The sequence below is a fragment of the Lissotriton helveticus genome, chromosome 7, assembly GCF_964261635.1.
Source record: "Lissotriton helveticus chromosome 7, aLisHel1.1, whole genome shotgun sequence".
Classification (NCBI taxonomy): Eukaryota; Metazoa; Chordata; class Amphibia; order Caudata; family Salamandridae; genus Lissotriton; species Lissotriton helveticus.
In genome coordinates, this window is record NC_136068.1 from 974,761,897 (window position 1) to 974,783,563 (window position 21,667).

Below are 21,667 nucleotides of genomic sequence, written 5' to 3' on the forward strand. Positions count from 1 at the left end.
TTGCACCTTCTAAATTTCTGACTTTTGCTTTAATAAAGTTCATCATTGCATATGTTATATTTTCCATGCCTTTCTGCAACTATTGAAAGTTAATTACATATTTTTCCGTGAGGTTTTGTTCCTATGTCTTCTCACTGGTTAGAAATTATATTTTGCATTGCAGTCTGTAATTTTATGATATGGTCTAGAACTTCATTACCTAGATTGTTCAAAGGCCCATTCACCTTAAGTGAAGCGTGCTACTCTTTATAGGCCCTCCCATAGTTATTCATGCATAAAATGTCCATGCTTAAACATTTCTGAGATTTTATAATATTTCCCATCTGCATTTCATATTACATTTTAATGATTACCCTGTCATTATTTCTTTATGCCTATATGATTTATGTTATCTTGGTTATTGATTGCCTTATTTTACTGTACCTCATGCAAGAAAATATTGAATTTAGATAAACATTTTAAAACTTCCAGTTGTCCGTGGTCATTTAAACAGTATTTGAATGTTATTGGTTGGGTTTGTATTTTGCTGCCTTTCTTTTACAGCTAGCTCCCTGATTCATTGTGGTCATTAGGTACCCGCATCGGTGGATGGTAAGTCGGGTGCACTGAAAATTATTAGCAGGGAACACACACACACAACTTGGTAGAGCTCGTGAAGTCACCTGATCGATGTATATGGTGATTTGAAAAGTATATGGGCCCTGAAGCCGGAAACGGCGAAAACTATTGGTCGGGTGGCCTCGCGCGCTCTATCAGTTTTCTGGTAGCTAGAGGATGGTTAGGGACTAGTTGAGAGTAAGGCAGGGATTAGTTGGACTAGTTGAGTCGGAAGCTGCTATTATATTGATGCTGCTAGAAGAGCGGCTGTTCTAAGAGACCTGATCATTCTCTTGTGAATACGCTGCTGAAACTCATGAATTTTTGCATTGTTTTTATTCTTGTTCTTATATTGCTATATGTACTAATCCATGCATTTGTAAACCGTATCGTTTCGTGTTGTCCGAACTCCCCGGGGAATTGAAAGGGCAAGTGGTGAATAGAATCCATTGTCCTGAGGTCACAGGTTCGAGGAAAGTTAGGTGCAGGTTAGGATAACCGGGAAGCACTAACTAGGGTTTTCTGAATACATGTGTGAATAAATGACAGTAACGGGGTTCATTGGCAAAATTCCCATAGTGGCGTAACCTAGTAAGGGTCACATCGGAAGAGTAGCAGGTTCCTCGGAGCTAGCGTGAAAGCAGAGGGGTCCGCTGAGAAACCTTAAACTCGGAATATATCCCGGAAAGAAGTGGATGAGTTTAGGGGAATAACAGGTTCACCGATGCTAGAGTGAAGGGTAGGCGGAAGAGATCTGCCCGCAGCGAGTGAAAAGTAAATGGAAGTAGTTTACTTGCAGTAAAACAATTCTTTCTCTGTCTAGACACTTGAGCACTGTGGCGAATGTGTATTTGTTGTAAAATAACCAAGCACTGAGCACTTTAAAAGAAAGAAAGTTTCCGTTACCTTGTGAAGGGAGGGAGTCAGTCGCGAAGCGCCTCTGACGTCACTCTGTGCCGCGCTGGGATTGGTAGAAGCAGCGGGCGGGTAGCGGAGCTGGAATTGTAAAGGAGGGGTGAGCGCCGGAGCGTGGGAACTGTCTCACGAAGGGGCCGCGCACCCATTGGCGGAGCTTATTTGGTGTCGCACACCCATTGGTTGCACAAATTTCTGAAGCGCGTTCTGATTGGAGGTAGTTTGTAAACAAAGTTTAGCGCAGAAGTTGTATGTGGCACTCGCAGACTACAGGAACTCGACCTGATCCAAGGCACCTAGGGTTTGAAAGGGATCAGTGGAAGACTAATAGATACGATATTATGTATGGAACAAAGAGAAAAATGTCACTTATAAGTAAGGTGAAAAATTATTTTAAAACGGACAAACCGATTAAATCTAGGGAAGGTGTTCTTGTCCCACCACCTAATACTCCTGCCTCATTCATGATGTTTGACCGAGGATACAATACCTGTGTGTGGCTGGAGAATTGGGTGAAATACACGAAAGATGACGGAGTATTGGCTTTTCCGTTAGATGGTACTTTCAATGGTAGGATCCTATTTAATTTAAGGACTCGGATGAACGAATTGCATCCCAGACCAAGATTAACGCAGTATGAGGCATTAGAGGAATGGGAGATTGAGGCTTTTGAAAGAGAAAGACCCCGAATGGACAAGGGTTTGACCAAGTGGTACCCCAGGCAGAAACAGGAGTCCAGGGATAAAAGGATGAAACAGTGGAGGCAGAGCATGATTGTTGAGGGTCTGTTTCCCATGATGCCGGCATGTCATAACATTGGAGCGGGTGAGAAAAGTACTGAAAAATGTAAACATTGGGGGGCCCTGGGGGAATCAGATGATGAACTAATAGATGACATCTGTACCAGAAGTCCGCCACCTTACAATGAGGGAACCCGACCTTCCAGTGTAGGAGATATTCCCCGACGCCACTTCCTAAAGGAAGAAGACAGGTCCCTGGGACTGGGAGGGGGTGGTCAAGTATTGCCCTATCCTGAAAAACCCGAACCGACGGAAACAAGGGATATATATCCCAAAGTGCCCGCGAGCCAGGAAGAAAAATACTCACGTACGAAAATCTTTTTTCCCAGACCCTTGTATGAAAGCGAAGAAAAACCATCAAATTCAGGACTGCCTTTTGTTCAACCTCCATATGGGGAAGAGCGCAGGTCCTTTAATACTGGAACTTTATTCCCGAAACCAAATTATGGGGGAGGACCCAGTGAAACGCATCCTACTGCCCCGAGTTTTACTCCTCCATTGACCCCACAGATATTGCATGACACAACTTTAAGAAGGGTACTAGTGGAAAAGGAGCAAGAGGCTCTAGCTAGACAAAGGACAGAAATAATTCAGAAAATTTCCCAGTTAAATACCAGTCCTGAGGCATTGACTATTCCAGTAACTATTGGACCGGTGGTCCCGTTATACGGAAATGGTCAGGGAAATCCGATTACTCCAGTTATGACCCCAGGCATGGCAACCCCGAGACAGGAACCGATCATCATAGATGATCAGTCCAGTGAGTGCGAGTCTGAAGTTGCGTTCTTGGAATTGCCAAACAAACAGACTGGAAAGGGAATACAGCAGAGGCATAACCCTTTTAATACAAAAGAAATTAAATTAGAGACAGCAACAGGTACTAGGAATGTCTCTCTGGTAACTCAGGATGAAATTGAGAGTTGGAGTCGTGAATTAGAGAAGCAGACTCCGCAAACAAAACCTTTAGACCTCTACAAACTGAGGGTCGAAATAGAAGAATTAATGGCAGGAAATGTGGGGTTGGATCGATTGAATACCTACTCTGAAGAAGAATTGTCGTTCATATGTAAAAGCTTTACAAGGAACACCAGAGTGCTCCACGAAAAACTGACCGAAACAGCAGTTAGTATGGGGGTAGATATCTCAAAATCCAAGCCCTTACAGAAACCGTATAGAGCAGACTTCTCAGACAAGGATATAGAACGCCTGAATGTGGCAGGGAAGAAATTGCAGATTAAAGAATTAATGGGGGTACTGCAGAAATGGGGAGATGTGGAAAGATGGAGAAGCAGGTGGGCGAAAAAGAGAGAAGAGGTTCGCTCCCGACAAGTGACTCCTGAATTTGCTTTAAGGGAGGTAGAAAAACCTGAGCAGTTATGCCCCATGCGCGAAGTGCCAGGAGGGAAATATGTGCATGTCCCCTGGTCTAGGCAGGATATTGTGTCCTTCACGAACGATTTTCCAAAATTGCGAGAGAAACCAGTTGACTGGTACAGGCAGGTGGAAAGGTTCGTGAAGGTACAGAAATGTCTGTGGAAAGACCTGGATGGGTTTTTCGACATTGTGGTTCCAGTAGATTTATGGACCCAGTGTAAAATAAACATAGACTGGCCGAGTGAGGAGTACCCAAGAAATAAAGAAACAGGGGAGCCATCAAAGGATGTCATGCGAAAATATGAGCAGGTAATTCAGCACTTGAAAGAAAAGGTGCCCGCAAAGGAAACTGATTGGACAAAAATAGATAGAACAACACAGGAAAGGGACGAGACAGTGCACTCCTTCTATGAGAGGTTATTGCAGGTATTTAAAACATACAGTGGTATTGATAACATCGACCTGAAGGATATGACGCACTTTATTTACAGGTTTGTAAATGGTTTAAGACCTGAAATTTGTCAGTGGATAAAAGATAATAAAATCTGTTGGCATACTAAGAAAATGGATGAGGTCCTGCGGTACGCTAAGTACTGCGAGGACGAGATGGCAGAAAAGAAAAAGGCCCTTAAGGAAAAGGTGACGTGGGCTCAGGTGAAGCTCGCAGAACAGCAGGAAAAACAATTGAGTAACATGGTTAAGAATGCTGAGAACAAAAGTCCTGGGGGAGGGGGTGGAGGAAAGCCCCGGCCCAAATTTAGCAGGGAAGAGGCTATGAAGAAATTTCCCTGCCATCAGTGCGGCGAAATTGGACACTGGCGGAATGAGTGTCCCCAATTAGTAGATATTAATGAAAAAACTCCTGATTTAACTCCACAGACGCAGAAAGAAAGACCAAGAAAGACTCAACCCCAGGTAAAAACAGTTCAGGTGCCTCGAGCACCCAAGCAGGTATACAGGGGAAGACAGGCAGAAGATGAAGAGATAGAGGTTTGGGAAAGCGGGGAGAACAGAAATACAGCAACTTCGCAGTATCTGCTAAATGATACCTTCCTTTGTAATGATCAGGACTGACGGGGCCTGAGAGGGGAGGACGAGGAGTGCGTACTTGGCGCTTCCTTGCCGGTAGACCAGTCTGGACCATATATTGAAGGAAAGGTTGACGGAAATGATGTCACCTTTCTGTTGGACACTGGCGCTACCCGTTCTACTGTAAGAACAGTGGACGTTCCAAACCTACCCCTCTCGGGAGAAAATATCCAAGTAGTGGGTGTATCTAATCAATTGATTAGTACTCCTGTTACCGAACCAATGGAGATTTCAATTGGAAATTTTAAACAGATGCATAGATTTGTCGTCTGTGACACCAGTCCAGTGAATCTACTGGGTCGTGATTTGCTGTGCAAAATGAACTGTACCATCTTTTGCACACCAAAAGGTGTTGAGATACAGACCCCAGATGAAGATGGCATTTATAAATTATTGTTACTTAGACCTGACTCAGAAATTAAAAGATTGACCCTGCAGGACTTGCCCCAAGAACTCCAGGAAGCCGTAAAGCCAAAGGTGTGGGATTTCACTGGAAAAGATGTGGGTTTGATGAAAGATGTGGACCCCATACAGATAGCCATCAAGGACAATGCAGTATATCCTAACACTAGGCCCTACCGAATGAATGCTGAAGTGAAAGCAGGTGTCACTCTAGAAATACAAAAATTATTAGAAGGAGACATCATACAGGAAGTGATGAGCAGCCCATGCAACTCACCGATTATGGGCATCAAAAAGCCTAGTGGCAAGTATAGGGTAGTGCAGGACCTGAGAAAGGTTAACAAAATTGTAGTTCCTTGCTGCCCTATTGTCCCAAACCCTGCAGTGATATTGTACCAGATTCCTTGGGATGCTGAATGGTTCACTGTGATTGATTTATGTCATGCATTCTTTTCGATACCCCTGCACCCCGACAGCAAATTTCTTTTCTCATTTGCCTTCGAAGGTCACGTGTATTGTTGGAACCGGGTCCCTCAAGGGTATACAGAGAGCCCCTCTATCTTTAATCAGATCTTGAAAAAATGTCTAGAGACTTTGACCTTACCTGGGAACTCTGTGTTAGTGCAGTACATAGACGACCTTCTACTGGCGTCTAAAAGTCACAGGGACTGTGTAATTGACACCATTGCCCTCCTAAATCATCTGTGTGAGAAAGGGCATAAAGTGGCCCCTGACAAACTACAGTTCTGTGCGAAATCAGTGAAATATCTAGGACACCAGATAGAAAAGGGTGTCAGAAAAGTCACATCAGAAAGAGTGAGAATAATTCAAAAGATGCAGTTGCCCCGTACTCAAAAAGATGTCAGAATGTTCCTGGGTGTATTAGGGTACTGCAGGCAGTGGATTCTGGGATTTGCAGCCTTAGCCAGGCCCTTGATAAAAATGACCACGAGAGGAATGCCAGATGTTGTAGAGTGGGACGATGAAAGTCTAATGGCTTTCACAAGACTGAAAAACTGTCTGTGTACGGCCCCTGCGTTGGGAATGCCAGATTATTCCAAAGAGTTTGCCCTATTCTGTGACACTCGCGATAATTGCGCATTGTCAGTCCTGACTCAAGAACATGGCACGACCAGAAGGCCTGTGGCCTATTTCTCTGCCACTTTGGACCCAGTAGCTGCTGGGTTAACAGGCTGTCTGAAAGCAGTAGCTGCTACCTGTGCAAGTTTGGAACAGAGTGAGTCCATTGTCATGGGACATCCTGTGACCGTGTATGTTTCACATGGAGTGGTAATTCTATTGACCAGAACTAAAACACAGTATCTCACCCCTAGTCGGCTGACTAAATACGAGAGGATTCTTGTGGGTGCAGCAAATGTAAGCATTGTTAGGTGCGGTATTCTGAACCCTGCCACCTTACTCCCCGACCCCTTGGAAATAGAAGGTGGGGATGATGATGAACATGATTGTATTGACCTGACAGAGTTCAGTACTAAACCACGCCCAGACATAAAAGAAACGCCATTGCCTGAACATGATAAAGAACTATTTGTGGATGGTTCCTGTCTAAGACATGAACTAGGAGGCTTGAGTGCTGCTTATGCAGTAGTCTCTTTTACAAAAATTGAAGAAGCAGGTTACTTATATAACATCAAGTCTGCACAAGTAGCCGAATTGATAGCTATGATAAAAGCTTGCAAAATTGGGAAGGACTTACGCATAACAGTGTATACTGACAGTCAGTACTGTTATGGAGTTGTGCATGACTTTGGCCAATTATGGCTACAGAGGGAATTCATGACTTCCTCAGGTACTCCCATTCGGAATGCAAAGGTTGTTCATGACCTTTTAGAGGCCATCCAGTTGCCCAAAGAACTGGCAGTGGTAAAATGTGCTGCTCATCAAAGGAGCATGGACAAAGTATCACTGGGAAACGATTATGCTGATCGAGTGGCCCAATGGTGTGCCAAAGATCGGTATATTGTAAATCCAAAACGAGGGGGGCCAGGAACCAGCTGCCAGCTTCAGGTGTTTGAAGAAGTGCCTACGTGGGATGAAGTGAGAGAGTGGCAGGAATCGGCTCCTTGGCAAGAAAGAGAGAAATGGAAGGAGGATGGGTGTAGACCGAGACGTGTGGATGGTGTGATTTTGGGCCCAACTGGTATGCCTGTGTTACTCCGACACTTGCTTGGCACAATGGCAAGATTAATACATGAAGGATCACACATTGGTAGGGATGCCATGATTCTGGTATTTCAACAGACTTGGTACAGTAAGAAGTTCAGGAAGGTAGCAGAGTCCCTCTGCCAGAGGTGCCTGTCATGTCAACAGATGAACCCAGGCAAGAGGACAATGGTTGAACTGAGCAAAATTGGGAGATCAGGGGGTCCCTTTGTAAGGATACAGATTGATTTCATCACCATGCCCCGTTGTGAAGGGAAGCGATATGTCCTTGTCATTGTTTGCGTATTTTCAAAATGGGTAGAAGCTTACCCTACTTCCCAAAGTGACGCACTGGCAGTAGCGAAGTGTTTACTAAAAGAACTGATACCTAGATTCGGGGTGCCATTCATTATTGAATCAGATAAGGGTGGACATTTCCAGAATGACATACTGGCTGAACTCTGTAAGGCCTTTGGAATAAGGCAGAAACTTCATTGTGCATACCACCCAGAGGCTTCTGGAATAGTGGAACAAGTAAATGGAACTATCAAAAACAGACTAGCAAAGCTGACAGATGCTACTGGCATGACCTGGGTGAAGGCCCTGCCCCTGGTCCTGATGGGACTGAGAAGTGTTCCTGACCGCAAGACAGGCCTAAGTCCCCATGAAATCATTATGGGAAGAGTGATGAGACAAGCATGGGTGCCAGGAAGCAAACTGTTGAGTATTACTGATGATTTAGTGCTTGAATACTGCAGAAGATTGGGTGACCAAGTGCGTTCTATCTCTCGCCAGATTGGAGACGACGGCATCCTCAATCCAACGACTCCTCTCCACAGCTTGGTTCCAGGAGACTGGGTCAAAATAAAGAAGCACACTCGATCTAATTGTCTGGCACCAAGGTGGGGAAAGAAACGCCAAGTAATCCTGGTAACAACAACTGCAGTGAAGGTCGCAGGTGTTCCCCAGTGGATCCACGCGGGACACACCCAGAAGGTATTACCAGACAAAGAATTTGCCGAAGAAGGGCAACCAGCAGAGGAACCTGCAGGAGCCAGTCCAGAAGCAGCTGACAACGAGCAACCCAGCACCAGTCAGGTTGCAGGAACAGCAGACGTTGGCCCAGGAGTAGTTGACTACGAACTGCCAAGAATCCAGCCTACTGAAGAGGTCCAGGAAACTGAGCCAGGAGTAGCTGAAGACGAGCTGCCAAGCATATGGCCAGAAGAATGGATACCGATGATTGATCTGACCGAAGATCCTATCAGAACAAGAGAGCGACTTAGTGAAGGTAGAGAGTGGACTAGTCAGGAAAAGCAAGGCACAGGCGAAGAACCTCAGCCACTTGAGATTCACATCAAAACTGAGGAAGGAGAAGGTCAGACAGGGACAGAGCAGGTATTCGATACACCACCGCTAACACCTGATGCAGATAAGGGAGAGACTAGAAATAGAGTGATAGTTCGAGCAGAAGAAAATCAAGAGATCGAAGTGCTTGAACAGGATCAGAGAGGGTTAAAAGAACGGGTTCAGGAAACAGAAACAGAAACAGAGACAATCGAAAGCCAAAAACAAAATATTCCTGAACAAGGCCAGATTAGCAACCAGGCAGAAGAATTTGATGCTAGCCCTGGAACTAGCCAGATAGGGGAAGTAGGAGAAGAAAGTGGAGAAGAATTACCACAAGATAAAGAGAACAAGAGAATAAGAAAAGAAAGTGAAGTCCAAGTACCGACTAAGAGACTAAAGAAAAGAAACAACCTTGAGCCTAGGTTTGTAAAAAGATTGAGACTAAGGATAAAGACAGTGGAAGAAAAACGTGCAGAAGCAAGAAGAAGTGCTCGGATAGCAGAGCAAGAAGAAGACTCTTCCAAAAGAAGGAGTGAACGAATAAAAAGACAAAACAAAAAGTACAAGTCTCCTGAATGGACACTGGTTTTGGAAGAACTTGAAGATCTTGATATAACTGACGTAAGCGACGGAGAACCCGTCCCAGAGTACTCAGCTGAAGAAGAAGACGAACCACCGTGAATTTGCACAAAGTAAGCTAATTGTGTAAAGCAAAAAAGAGGGGTTCGAGAGACTCCTTCTGAACCAAAATGTCTGATTCAACAGTGAATGGTAGACCTAGTTGCAGCCGTTTTAAGACGTGTTGCAAGGTGTGTATATGTAGTGTAGTAGTACTGATAGTTATCTGGATAGGATTAACAATTTTCATTCCCTTTGCTGTAAGTAAAGATACTAACATTGTCCCTACTGAAGTTGTAAATACTGACAATGAGGAGCTAACAACACAGAGTGTAGCACGACATGAAAGAGCTTTGAGACAAACAAAACAGAACTTAGAAGCATCAGATGAGGGAGGACTACATTATCATGGAGTTAAGAACAAGACACACTTAAATGTTTTCGCAAACTTATTAATACACTATGTAGAGACTATGGAAATTGAAGATTGCTATGTCTGCATGAAGCTACCTACTTCTGTGGCTGAAGGCGTGACATACCATCACCTGCCATTGACATATGGAATCTCCTGTAGCATTTTAGCTAGTTTATTTTACAAAAGGGGACCGTTACAGTATTATTATTCTAACAATGACGTGATCTTTTCTGAACTTCCTATACGTGGGAACTTGAATCCTGTACATACCAAAACTGACACCATAAGATATATGGGAGACTACTTTCTGACTATAGGTAACATTGACATAGCAGACGCACACAGAGATAACTTGACTTGTTCTTTGCGTGAGCAGGAAAAGATGTTCCTGAACATGGCAGAGAAAAGGAGAATTAAAATTCAAAAGAAGGCTAATGACGAAAGTCAGAAAAAGCCAAAGTGGGCAGAGAACATGGAAGGCACCTCATCTGGTGGAGCGGGTCCTGCTCTGTTGCTGGATTTTGAAAAGAAAGGCAAGCTATGTCTTCACCGCGAGAAGACTAGCTATTATAATAATGTTTTCATTGGTTCCAGTGAATGCGAACATAATTACAAGGTAATTGGAGGTTGGGGTTTCAAAAATGGGTCAGAGCCTGTGTTTCCTGGAATTTATTATATTTGTGGGGACAAGGCTTATTTCAAATTGCCGGATCACTGGTATGGAAGCTGCTACTTTGGCATTGTCTTCCCGAAAATATACCATGTGAATGGGAAAGCTGGAAGCAATGAAGATACTAATGGCTTAGTGCGTAGTAAAAGAGAAAGTATAGGTGAAATTATGGGTAGTATTTTCAGTGCACTGATACCTGGAGTGGGAGTGGTTCTGAACACTCACAGAATTTGCAAATTGTCTACTATAGTAGATGTGCTGTCTACTGAAACAGCTCATGGATTTCTGCTGGTCAACACTGAAATGGTTGCGATCAGATCAATGGTTTTGCAGAATCGACTTGCTCTTGACACCTTATTAGCGAAAGAGGGCGGAGTCTGCCGGATGTTGAAGGCGCAACATTGTTGCACTTATATTCCGGATAAAAGTATACAGATCAAAAGATATGTGAAAAACATTACTAATTTGGCAAAGGAACTCAAACCACTCGAGGTTGATAGTGCCTGGAAGAGACTGGTAGATGGTCTCTCAAATGTAGGTCATTGGCTTGCTAGCATAGGTAAAAGCTTATTATTCAAAATTCTGATGCCAATTGGTATTATAGGTCTTATTATACTTTCCATTTTCTTATGCTGTAAATGCCGCAAGCGCACCAAAAAGCACGAGGTAAATGCAAGAGGAGTGAAACGAAGTGTGGATGAGATTGAATTAGAGGAAGTGAATGATCAGATATACAAAAAGGTGAAAACTTCTCACCCTGCTAAAACTGAGAGAGAAAAGTTAGAACGGTTGCTGAAAGAAATAGAACTTTATAAAGTGTGAAAGAAAGTTGGCATCTGGTTCCATTATAATTTGTGATGATAGTAAATATCATCAAAGAGGGGATTGATGAAGCAAAGCTTCGCATATTTTGCGGCTTGCCGAAGTCAAGAACCTCGTTTATGTGTAATAAGGTAACAAAGCGTATGTTTTACTAACATTTATTTTTGTTTAGGCAAAGTTCCCGAAGCTTGCCTATGTGTATTTCTAATGAATTTAATCCGTGTCCTTTAATATGGCCGCCGCTTGTATTTTAGTTACTGCGCATGCGTCAGCCACACTCACGTGTCCTGACGTGTCTGCAGAAGTGGAGGGAAAGTTATGCGCATGCGTAATTCATAGCTGTGCTTATCATGTGGTACTGCTCGTGCCACTGCTCTTGTGACTGTGTCAATGTAGCTAACATTTAATGCAATAGTTTTATTTCTTGATGATGAGTCAAAAGTACAAATCCTGTGATGTATTTCCATAATGACATTATTATGTATTAATTTGTTTTCGCTTACTTTTCATGTACCGCGGGGAATGGGGGTCCAAACTGATTGGGAGCCATATTGACGGTCTCTTCTGCGCATGACCAGGGAGCATTGAAAGGTGGCCACTTTGGACAGTGGAACTCAGCCAGCTGGCAGCCACAGTCAAGATGCGCCTGGGAAAGCCACCTCTGCGCTACGAGAACGGCGAATGTTGCTCCTCATATGTTACAATGTTAATTTTCACTCGTATTTCTGCACAGTTCTCATGAGAAACCCAAACCTGCTAGGCGGTACCCAAGTATGCTAATGAAGGCTTAAAATCTTGTATTGTGATTGGTGTGTTACCCAAATCCTACCTTAGGACCAATCGAAATTGAGGGATTCTGACACTTTGCAACATTGGGGGGTGGTACACTGACCCCAAACTGTATATCTACCCTGGGTTCACCTAGTGAACCGTCCAACTTGTCTGGTTTAGCTGACCTGTCACTGACCCAACGCACTCAATAGGTGACTGAAGATACAGAGCGCTGCGAAGCACTCTGTCCGAATTTGACCATAGACTGAGGTTCTACTGAGCCTTAAAGTGCTGGGCAAGCACTTAGCTGGGAGTTCGCTGACCCAATCGGGGTCTTGATCGATAGCTGCAGAGCGGGTGGAGCGCAGGCGTTGCTTCCGAACTGTGGGTTCCGGTCCTGTCCTGAAGAGGGTCCTGTCCTGAGGGTTTGCTGTCCTGTCCCGAGGGTCCTGTCCTGATTCCTATTCCGAGGGTATCCTGTCCTGTCCTGGGTGACCATTCTGCACCTGCTGTCCTTTGAGGGGTATCCTTCCTTGAGGGTTTCCTGTCCTTAACTGACCCGTGGCCAGGGTTTGGTTTCCACACCTTTCTAGGTAAATATTGCTCTGAAAACTCTTTAAATCTTGCACCTTCTAAATTTCTGACTTTTGCTTTAATAAAGTTCATCATTGCATATGTTATATTTTCCATGCCTTTCTGCAACTATTGAAAGTTAATTACATATTTTTCCGTGAGGTTTTGTTCCTATGTCTTCTCACTGGTTAGAAATTATATTTTGCATTGCAGTCTGTAATTTTATGATATGGTCTAGAACTTCATTACCTAGATTGTTCAAAGGCCCATTCACCTTAAGTGAAGCGTGCTACTCTTTATAGGCCCTCCCATAGTTATTCATGCATAAAATGTCCATGCTTAAACATTTCTGAGATTTTATAATATTTCCCATCTGCATTTCATATTACATTTTAATGATTACCCTGTCATTATTTCTTTATGCCTATATGATTTATGTTATCTTGGTTATTGATTGCCTTATTTTACTGTACCTCATGCAAGAAAATATTGAATTTAGATAAACATTTTAAAACTTCCAGTTGTCCGTGGTCATTTAAACAGTATTTGAATGTTATTGGTTGGGTTTGTATTTTGCTGCCTTTCTTTTACAGCTAGCTCCCTGATTCATTGTGGTCATTAGGTACCCGCATCGGTGGATGGTAAGTCGGGTGCACTGAAAATTATTAGCAGGGAACACACACACACAACTTGGTAGAGCTCGTGAAGTCACCTGATCGATGTATATGGTGATTTGAAAAGTATATGGGCCCTGAAGCCGGAAACGGCGAAAACTATTGGTCGGGTGGCCTCGCGCGCTCTATCAATAGTACCCACTTTTCAACTTCATTTTCAATGTAGGTTTGGTGACTGTGAGGGAACAGATAAAAGCTGTCCGTAGGAGGGCTTTCATTTTGGAATAGATGCTGAGTATCCTGAGGAACATGGCTTTCTCTGAACAGTTGGCTTACAGATTGACCACCGTGTGCAGTGAGGGTTTCCCATATATCTGTGGTTGATTGTTAATGTGAACTAGGCTACCCGTTAAGTGTATGTTGTAGGGTCAATGTTACACATAAACCATGTTTGCTACATCCTCGGTAGTTGCATATGTGAGGGCATTAATGACCCTTCATATTATTCTGAACTATTTGTACTTACTTTTTGGGCCTCTAATCCCATACTAGTTTATAGAGTAGTGTGTGCAAAAAAAGTGGGAGGGGGCCTGTTGCCTCCCATCCCGAGCCTCATTAGGCCCTGGAGGCCCCATTCCCCATCTCCTTAAGGATTTTATTGGGGAGGGAAGCCCTGTGGCACCCTCCTCAAGCCTCATTAGACACTAGGGACCCTATCGCCTAGGGCCTGCAGCATTTTAAAGGGGAGGGGGCCAAGTGGCCCCCATCCGAGCCTCTTTATGCCTTGGGAACCTCATCCCCCAGGGTCACTTTTATTTTTTAAAGGAGAGGTTGCCCCCTCCCTTGGCCTTGTGACCCCATACTCTTGGGCCTTCAGTATGCTAAAAGGGATGGGGACATGTGGCCCCACATCCCAAGCCTTATTAGGCTCCCTCCCTAATCTAGTTTTGGCTCAGGGGACCCAATCCCCTTGAGCTCGCATTAATTAAAGGTGGGTGCCCTGGTTCCCATCCACTGTACCCACCATGCACAACACGCCACACGCCCTCATCCTCACATTTATGAAGTGGGGCCCTGGGTGATCGTGTCCCTGGGACCAAATACGGCTTGGGGAAGGGAGCCATGTGCCCCCTCCCCACTGGGCTCCTGAAGATGGGTTCCCTTGGGCTGAAAATGGCTCTTTTAGCAGAGAGGGGGGTAGGGTCCCCCTGGATCACCCCTAATTATTTTTTTACACGTTTAGGAAAGGGGACAAAGTCCCAGAATCCTGTAATGGCTGTCAGCAACATTTTTCTCATGTTTCTGGCAGTGAATAAGAGCGCTCGGTCCTGCAGGAGTCTAACTCCCACGAGAGCAAGATGCCTCAGGGAAAAAAAGTTTACTGGGCCAATCAGGACACTCTATTTTTCAAAATTGTGTTTGAAGAACTCTTGCGAGAGTCTCTCGAACCCAACCATCCAGATATATAATTATTTTTAACCTTAGTTTGTCAAAAACTGCTGAATGGATTTACACCAAAGCACAATCTGTGTACCAAGATCTAGCTTCCTGCCAAATAGTATGTAAATCCGGTCAGCGTTTTTTTATGTAGCCCTACCTAACAAAGTCTGTGGAAAATGCATGTGGATTTTGCCTTTTGGGTCCCCTCTTTTTTTCTTGGCCCCGCTTGGCGAATCACCCTGAAACTTTACATGCACAAACTAGTCAAAATGTAGGAACTTTTAGAGAGTTTTGTGGAGATTTCCAAAAGGTGCTAAAATTATTAGCAATTATTAGTAATACAAATGACATGAAAATGCTGACCTAACTATAACTACCCAGTGGCAAATATTTATATATATATATATATATATATATATATATATATATATATATATATATATATATATATATATATAGCTAAGCATAGTAAACTTATACTGACCTATATATCTTTGCCATGATGCTATTTCAAAAGTTAATATTTTTGCAGCACGATGTTCTAGTACAGTATTGCATGGAATTAACTAACAGTGAATATTTCTTTCGAATTAGGGGTTATTTTGTAAGAGTTTAGTAATAGAAATCCTAAATGAATAGGTCATGTCATATGGTGTGCAGCTTTTTTAATTAAAAGAGAGGCCAGTTAAAGGTTAACTGTGGAACATTTGCAATTAAATACAACAATATGACAGGAAATGCTATTTGTTAAAACAACAGCACACTGGATGATGATCCAAATAATGAGATGCAAACAAGTTTGTTTATGCATTCAATAGATATTTATACACTACTCATGACCTGTTTTCAAAGAAAAGTAAAAAAGCAAAATAAAATTCATTGCCCCGAAAAAAGTTCCTATCCCTCAGAAAAGCAACAATTAAACCATTCACTCTATAGTAAACCCATGGCTAGGTTTCCTTTTTAGGTCTGGCCTTTTGATAAAAATAAATATGTATATAATGGACTTCTTTGAGGGGCTTTCAACTACCTCTCTTTATTGATTGCTCTGCTGAAGTATCACATTTAGCTCTCCCCCACTACAGCATTCAGCTTGGAACAATGAGCCAACCCACTTGAGCAACTGTGTCTCTTCTTGGTAGCGATGCCATGTGAACAACATGGCTGCCACCATTAAAAGTAGTGGCCTTCAGAAGCCAGGACTTGTATGCCAATGCATTTTATTTAAGTAACAAATAACCTTTACACCACCACTCACACCTCCACCCAGCCAACCACTCACATGCCCATTGACAGCACCATAGAAGTACTTATACAAACACTCACTTTCCCATAGAGCCACTCATACACCCACTCCCTCAATCATAGAGCTTGATCATACAGTCACTTACCTATACAACCACTCACACACCCATACAGCTTCTCAGTAGAGCCACTTACCCATAAAACCACTCACACACACAACCACATACATACCCATTCATATATTCATACAAACAAGCACTCCCACATCTGCTCACTCACTCATACAGCCATTCACACAGAGAAACACTCACCAATATAGCCACTCACATGCCAACTCACTTAACCAAACACCCACATAGCCACTCACTATACAGTCACTCACACACACACTCACTCACCCATACAGCCACTCTCACCCATAGAGGCACTCACTCACCCATAGCGCCACTGACCCACTCACAGACCAAAACAGCCACTGACACAGCAACTCATCCCCACAGCTACTTACACACCCACTTATACACACATATCACCCTCACACACCCACTTCCACACCTACACAGCAACTTAGACACCAATTCACATAATATATGTTAGAAATAGTATCACTCATTAGTTGTACACCTCGTATACTAATATAACTTTTGTAGTAGCTTATTATATATGTTTAACAATCATAAACTCTTAGAAAAAACTTACACTCACTGGATGATGTCATCATTGATATCATTTGAGATGTCATGAGTGAGGTCACTGACCATGATATGAGTGATGTAATATGCAAGGTCATAAGCAGTGCATTGCGGGATGTAAGTTATATACTTAGCTCAGGTAACTATAACTGCTGAATTTCTATTTTGTTCAAGTGAAATCTGAGCCGAACTATAATGTCCCTGTAACCTTTGTTTTTTCTGTCAATTTCTAAGGATTTTTCAAAGACTATTTCAAACTATAATGTCCTTGTAACCTTTGGATTTTTTTCAGTGAATTTCTAAGTTAAAAAAAAAAAATCTATTCCCAATCCATGATGTCCCTGTAGCCTTTTTTTTCACTGAATTTTCTAAGCTTTTAAAAAAAAAAAGTATTTCCTAACTATACTGTCTCTGCAACCTGGGTGTGTGCGTGTGCGTGTGTGTGTGTGCGTGAGTGTGTCGGGTGGTGTGTTAGTGGGTGTGTGAGTGTATTTGTGGATCTGTGAGTGAGTGTTTTTGTTTTAATTGGAGTCTGGATCCGCATATCCATAAAAATCCACCCAAATCCTTGATGATCAGAGAGGATCCAGTGAGGATCCAGGGAGGATCCACGGCTCCTCACGTGGTAAAAAAAAAAAAGGTCCTTTGCCCATAAGTGGTACCTCACAGACCCCTCCAATAGTCCCATAGAATCCCTGACCCTTTCTATCACTTTTTAACTTTATTTTACACGCTGTGAACAAAGTCCAGATGAACAAAATGGCAGTCGCAACTTTTCTTTCAGGTTGCGGCCAGCGAATCATAGCATTGCTTTTGGCGCATGGATTCAATGATCCAAGAAAAATTTGAGGAGGATCTGCAGCCCTATGTATACAAATTTGGATTTTAGTTAATATCTAAATAACTACTGAATGAATTTACACCAAATCACAAAAAGGTCTCTTTCTGGACCAAGATCTACCTTTCTACCCAATTTGGTGTCATTCCGTTCAGCGGTTTGGGCTGTAGTCGTGTCTAAAATCCCTTTGGGAATTAACATGAGAAACACCCTTTTTTTTTTTACCCCCCCCTTTCCTCTGTCCCCACTTGACGTATCACCCAGAAACTTTCCATGCACCACAAGAATAACCGGGGCACTTTTTGGGATAATTTCGTGAAGATTCCTCAAACGGCGCCAAAGATGCAGACAAGTTATAAAACACGTTTCCTATGGAAACTAGGTCCTAATTATACCTACCTACTGTTGACTGGCAGTAGATATATACAAAATTATATATAATTGCAATTACTTTACCCCTCATAATGTCATAAAAAAAATATCTTCTAACTTTTTTCAGTCCGTATATAAATGCATAATCTGCGGGTTATCACTGCCTTTATCCTGCATCAGCAGAGGACCAACCTTTTAGTTGAGGCTCGTTTTAGAGGCTCTGGCAGGGGCTTGTGTGCTTGATGCAGGCATAGTGGCACTTTCTATCCAACTTGCAGAGTGCTGTTAGACAGTAGTATTTGGTGTGTGTATGTAAATGGCCATACAGTGTATTCCCAGTGTGTTGTCTATAAAGCGTTGCTATGCCTGCATTTGCAAACGTGTAGTTAAAGTTTCACTCACAACACAATCGCTAGTACTTATTGCAGTGTCATAGAGCACGTCCAGTTCCTCCTGACTGCCTGCTACCAGATATGATTGCCTCAGGCTGCTCTGATGAAGGTATGCAGTGCTGTTGTTTGCTCTGATGGAACTTTGAAGGTAAGCAAACCTTTACACCCAAAGCAGTTACACCACAAAACTGCAGCTATCTGTACTGTGGAATGACTGCCCCCCTTTAAAAGTGATGTGACTGATTTTGAGCCTCTCCTTCATGAGTCTGTGAAACCTGCTTATATTCAGCGATTGAATTAAAAATTTGGAACATCTGCGTTGCCCCATACAGGTTCAAATGAAATTATTTCTATTGTTGAGTGGATCCACACTAATTGACATGAAATTCTGCAGGACCCAATACTTTGTTTCTGCAATTATTTGTACAGGCCATGTTCCCACACTAGTCATCAACTGCAATGCTTAGGGGCAGATTTACAAGCCTCTTGCGACACTTTTACACCGCGGTTGCATCACTTTTGTGACGCAGCAGCGACGTAAACCATGCGCCACGTTGCAAATTATTTACAACGTGACGCATCTAGGCAGATGCGTCACGTTGTAAAGCCCTGCGCCACATGAAACCGTAAAACTGATGCAGTGAAATCTACAAGATTTCACTGAGTCAGTTTTACAACGCTGATGCGTCAAATCGAGTGACGCACCACGTTAAGTATGGGCGGCCCCTGTGCATTGCAGCAGTTGCGTTGCTCTTGCGACGCAACTCCAGCAATGCGCCGCCTGTACGCCACAAGGGGGGGATTACATAACGCATCTGTTCTGGCGCATCCCTGCTGATTTGCAGAGATGCGCCAGAAGTTGTAAATCTGCCCCTAAGAGTCAATTTTCCAGGCATGACAGCCAATGCAGGTTCAATAAACTGATTCAGTTTCTCTGCAGCAAACGAGCCAGGTAAAAAATAAATTAATGAATTTACAAAAAAAAAAAAAATCATACCTACAGGAGTGAAGGTCGAATTTACTTCCTCGGCGGGTGCAGCCTAGGCTCTTCTCCTGGCACTCGCACTGACAGCTGTTCATGTTCAGTGGCTTGTTTTTGGGGCAACTCTTCTGGCATACACAGCCGCACTTCTGCATGTCCCAACCCCAGTCAGGTTTGCAAGAATTTTTCTGTGCATGCTCAGGGCATACACAAGCACATGTGTTGTCCTGGAGGAGCATGGGAGGCTCACAGCTTGCATGAGCAAGGCCGCTACAGCCGCAACTGCAGGAATCCTCGTGGAAAACTTTGTGATGTTCACAGCTCGATTTGTCAAGGCCATTCTTGCAGACGCAACTACAGGTCTCCTCACTGAACATCTTGTGGGGCCCACATCTTGATCCGTTGAGGGCATTCTTGCAGACACAGCTGCAGGTCTCCTCACTGAACGTTCTGTAGGGTCCACAGCTTGGCCTGTCAAAACTGTTCTCACAGGCACAGGTGCAGGACTTCTCATTGAACATTTTGGGGGACTTGCAGCTAAATTTGTCAAGGCTGTTCTTACAGACACAGCTGCAGGATTCATTATTGAACACATTGTGAGGACCACAGTTGAAGTTCTCAATGCTGTTCTTACAGACACAGCTGCAGGTATCTTCACTGAACACCCGGTGGGCTCCACACACACCGGTTCCTTCTGTTGTATCTTTCAAACAAAGCAAAGAAATGCATTTAGTTTGGGGTCTGTACCAAGCCACTTAGTAAGTATTCTGTTACTATTGTAGTACTTACCCCCTAAATCCTGCACTTTCTGATCCTTTACGCAGAGGCACAGGAGTGGGTCCCAAGACAGACCACTCCTGCAGCTACCATTATGATTGTTGCATCTGTGAAAGAAGGAAGTAATTAAGATTGAGGCATTGGAATGTGACCCAAACTGTAAAGTATGCATGCATAAAGTTCTAACAAAGATTTTTTGATATATAATATTAATAAGTGTTGTTGAAAATTGTGGATTACATAAGAGCACCTGTGATTATGGGTACTCACTCCATGAAATGTAGGTAGGTGGCTTCCTTAGGTACCCTAACCAAGCTAGAAGGTTGACAGCTGTATGTGGTGCCCATGTTCGCTGCCCTCCACCCTTTCTCCTCCATTCTGTGCAGCCAATCAGATACTCTGTGTTCACCAGGCCAATCCTCCAATAACCTATTGATGCCTTTCCTGCCACTGCAAGCCCTGGAACCTGCCCCTTCCCAGTGAGCCCTAGGAGTGCTGTGTAATCGAGATCTGTGAGATACTTGAGCACACAAGACCAAGATAGCGGGTGCGATGTGACCTCCGTTCTTGCCGGCATAAACACCAATGTTGTAATGCCAAAATAAGGTATTTGGGCTCATTTTTAAGGCACTTCTTCCAACTTACAAGCTTTTAACTGCAAAATGCTAGTGTTTTCCTCACTTTCTCTTGAATGAGGATGGAGTTTTGGCAACTGCTGCTCCTGGAAGGTGACTGTGTGAGAGGAGGGCTAGCCTGAAGAGAGGAGGCTTTACAACTTTGCTGGTTTTCTTAAAGGTGCTGCCTTTTCTATGCTTTGATGTTCTTAAAGGCATTCTGTGACATTTTTTACACTAGCAAGGAACTTAAGGCTCCTTTTAGGTCTCAGCTGTAGACGGCGTGCATCTCGAAAGAGACAGGTAGCATCTACTTTGTGGGTATACAGCCCACCCATAGTCTTTCCATTTGCTGGCATTGCTCCTTTGTTCGTTCTCCCCATTCCTGTGTTTTGCCGTCACCGAGAGCACCGCCCAACTACTTTTAAACATATGCAGCGGCCATTTTTATCCTTTTTTTGGGACTACTTTTTTATTTTCGTAATGGGTGACCGTCCCGCCACACATTACGGCCACTAGTGTTTTCGTTAGCAACGAGTGCCATTTAAAAAAATAAAACTCCTCTGCCACTGGCTGGCTCCTGTTTGCTCCATGGCTGCGCCCACATGGGCTGCAGCCACCACTTCCTCTTTCAGTGCCGGGGACCTGCAACCTCCATTGCTGCCCTTTCCATCATCCCAGCATCGCGCCTCCACAGGGCTGCTTCCAGCAGGCCACTGCTGTTGCTCAGCTTGCTGCAGATCATCCTGGGCTACGGCATGGGATGCTGTGCCTCAGCAGCTCCCTTCTGGTTAAACTTTCATCTTATTTCCTTAATAGGTACAACTTCTCAGCTGCAAACTTCCAGTTCAAAGTGACTTGGTGTAATTGCACTCCATATCGATTTCTGCTATTCCTAAGCGTGGTAAGTAACTGTGTTATGTTACCAGGGCTGCCTTCCCATGGACCTCAAACTTCCAGGGAGTCACTACTGGTCATAGAGTTGGAATGTAAAGGGATCATATTACACAACATGGCTAAAACACTTCATCTGCTGTGTTCTGTACTAACTAGAGCTTCTTCACCGGACAAGGACTGTACCTAAGCAGAGGGTTGTGAATAGACTTCATCCAAACAAGGACGATTTCAAGTCAAGCAGATGG

General features: G+C 43.6%; 1 protein-coding gene across 3 annotated transcripts in view; it reads right to left on the bottom strand.

The window, feature by feature from the left end:
* Positions 1 to 21,667, bottom strand: part of LOC144769464 (vascular endothelial growth factor C-like) — a 204,642-nt gene that overhangs the window by 139,979 nt on the left and 42,996 nt on the right. For 2 of the 3 annotated variants that reach the window (XM_078653576.1, XM_078653578.1), the window contains exons 5-6: positions 19,924 to 20,018; positions 19,150 to 19,837 (exon numbers count right to left, since the gene is read on the bottom strand). In XM_078653576.1, coding sequence (XP_078509702.1) covers positions 19,150 to 19,837; positions 19,924 to 20,018 — 783 coding nt within the window. The remainder of the gene's footprint in view (positions 1 to 19,149; positions 19,838 to 19,923; positions 20,019 to 21,667) is intronic. The other variant, XM_078653579.1, reaches the window with a different exon arrangement.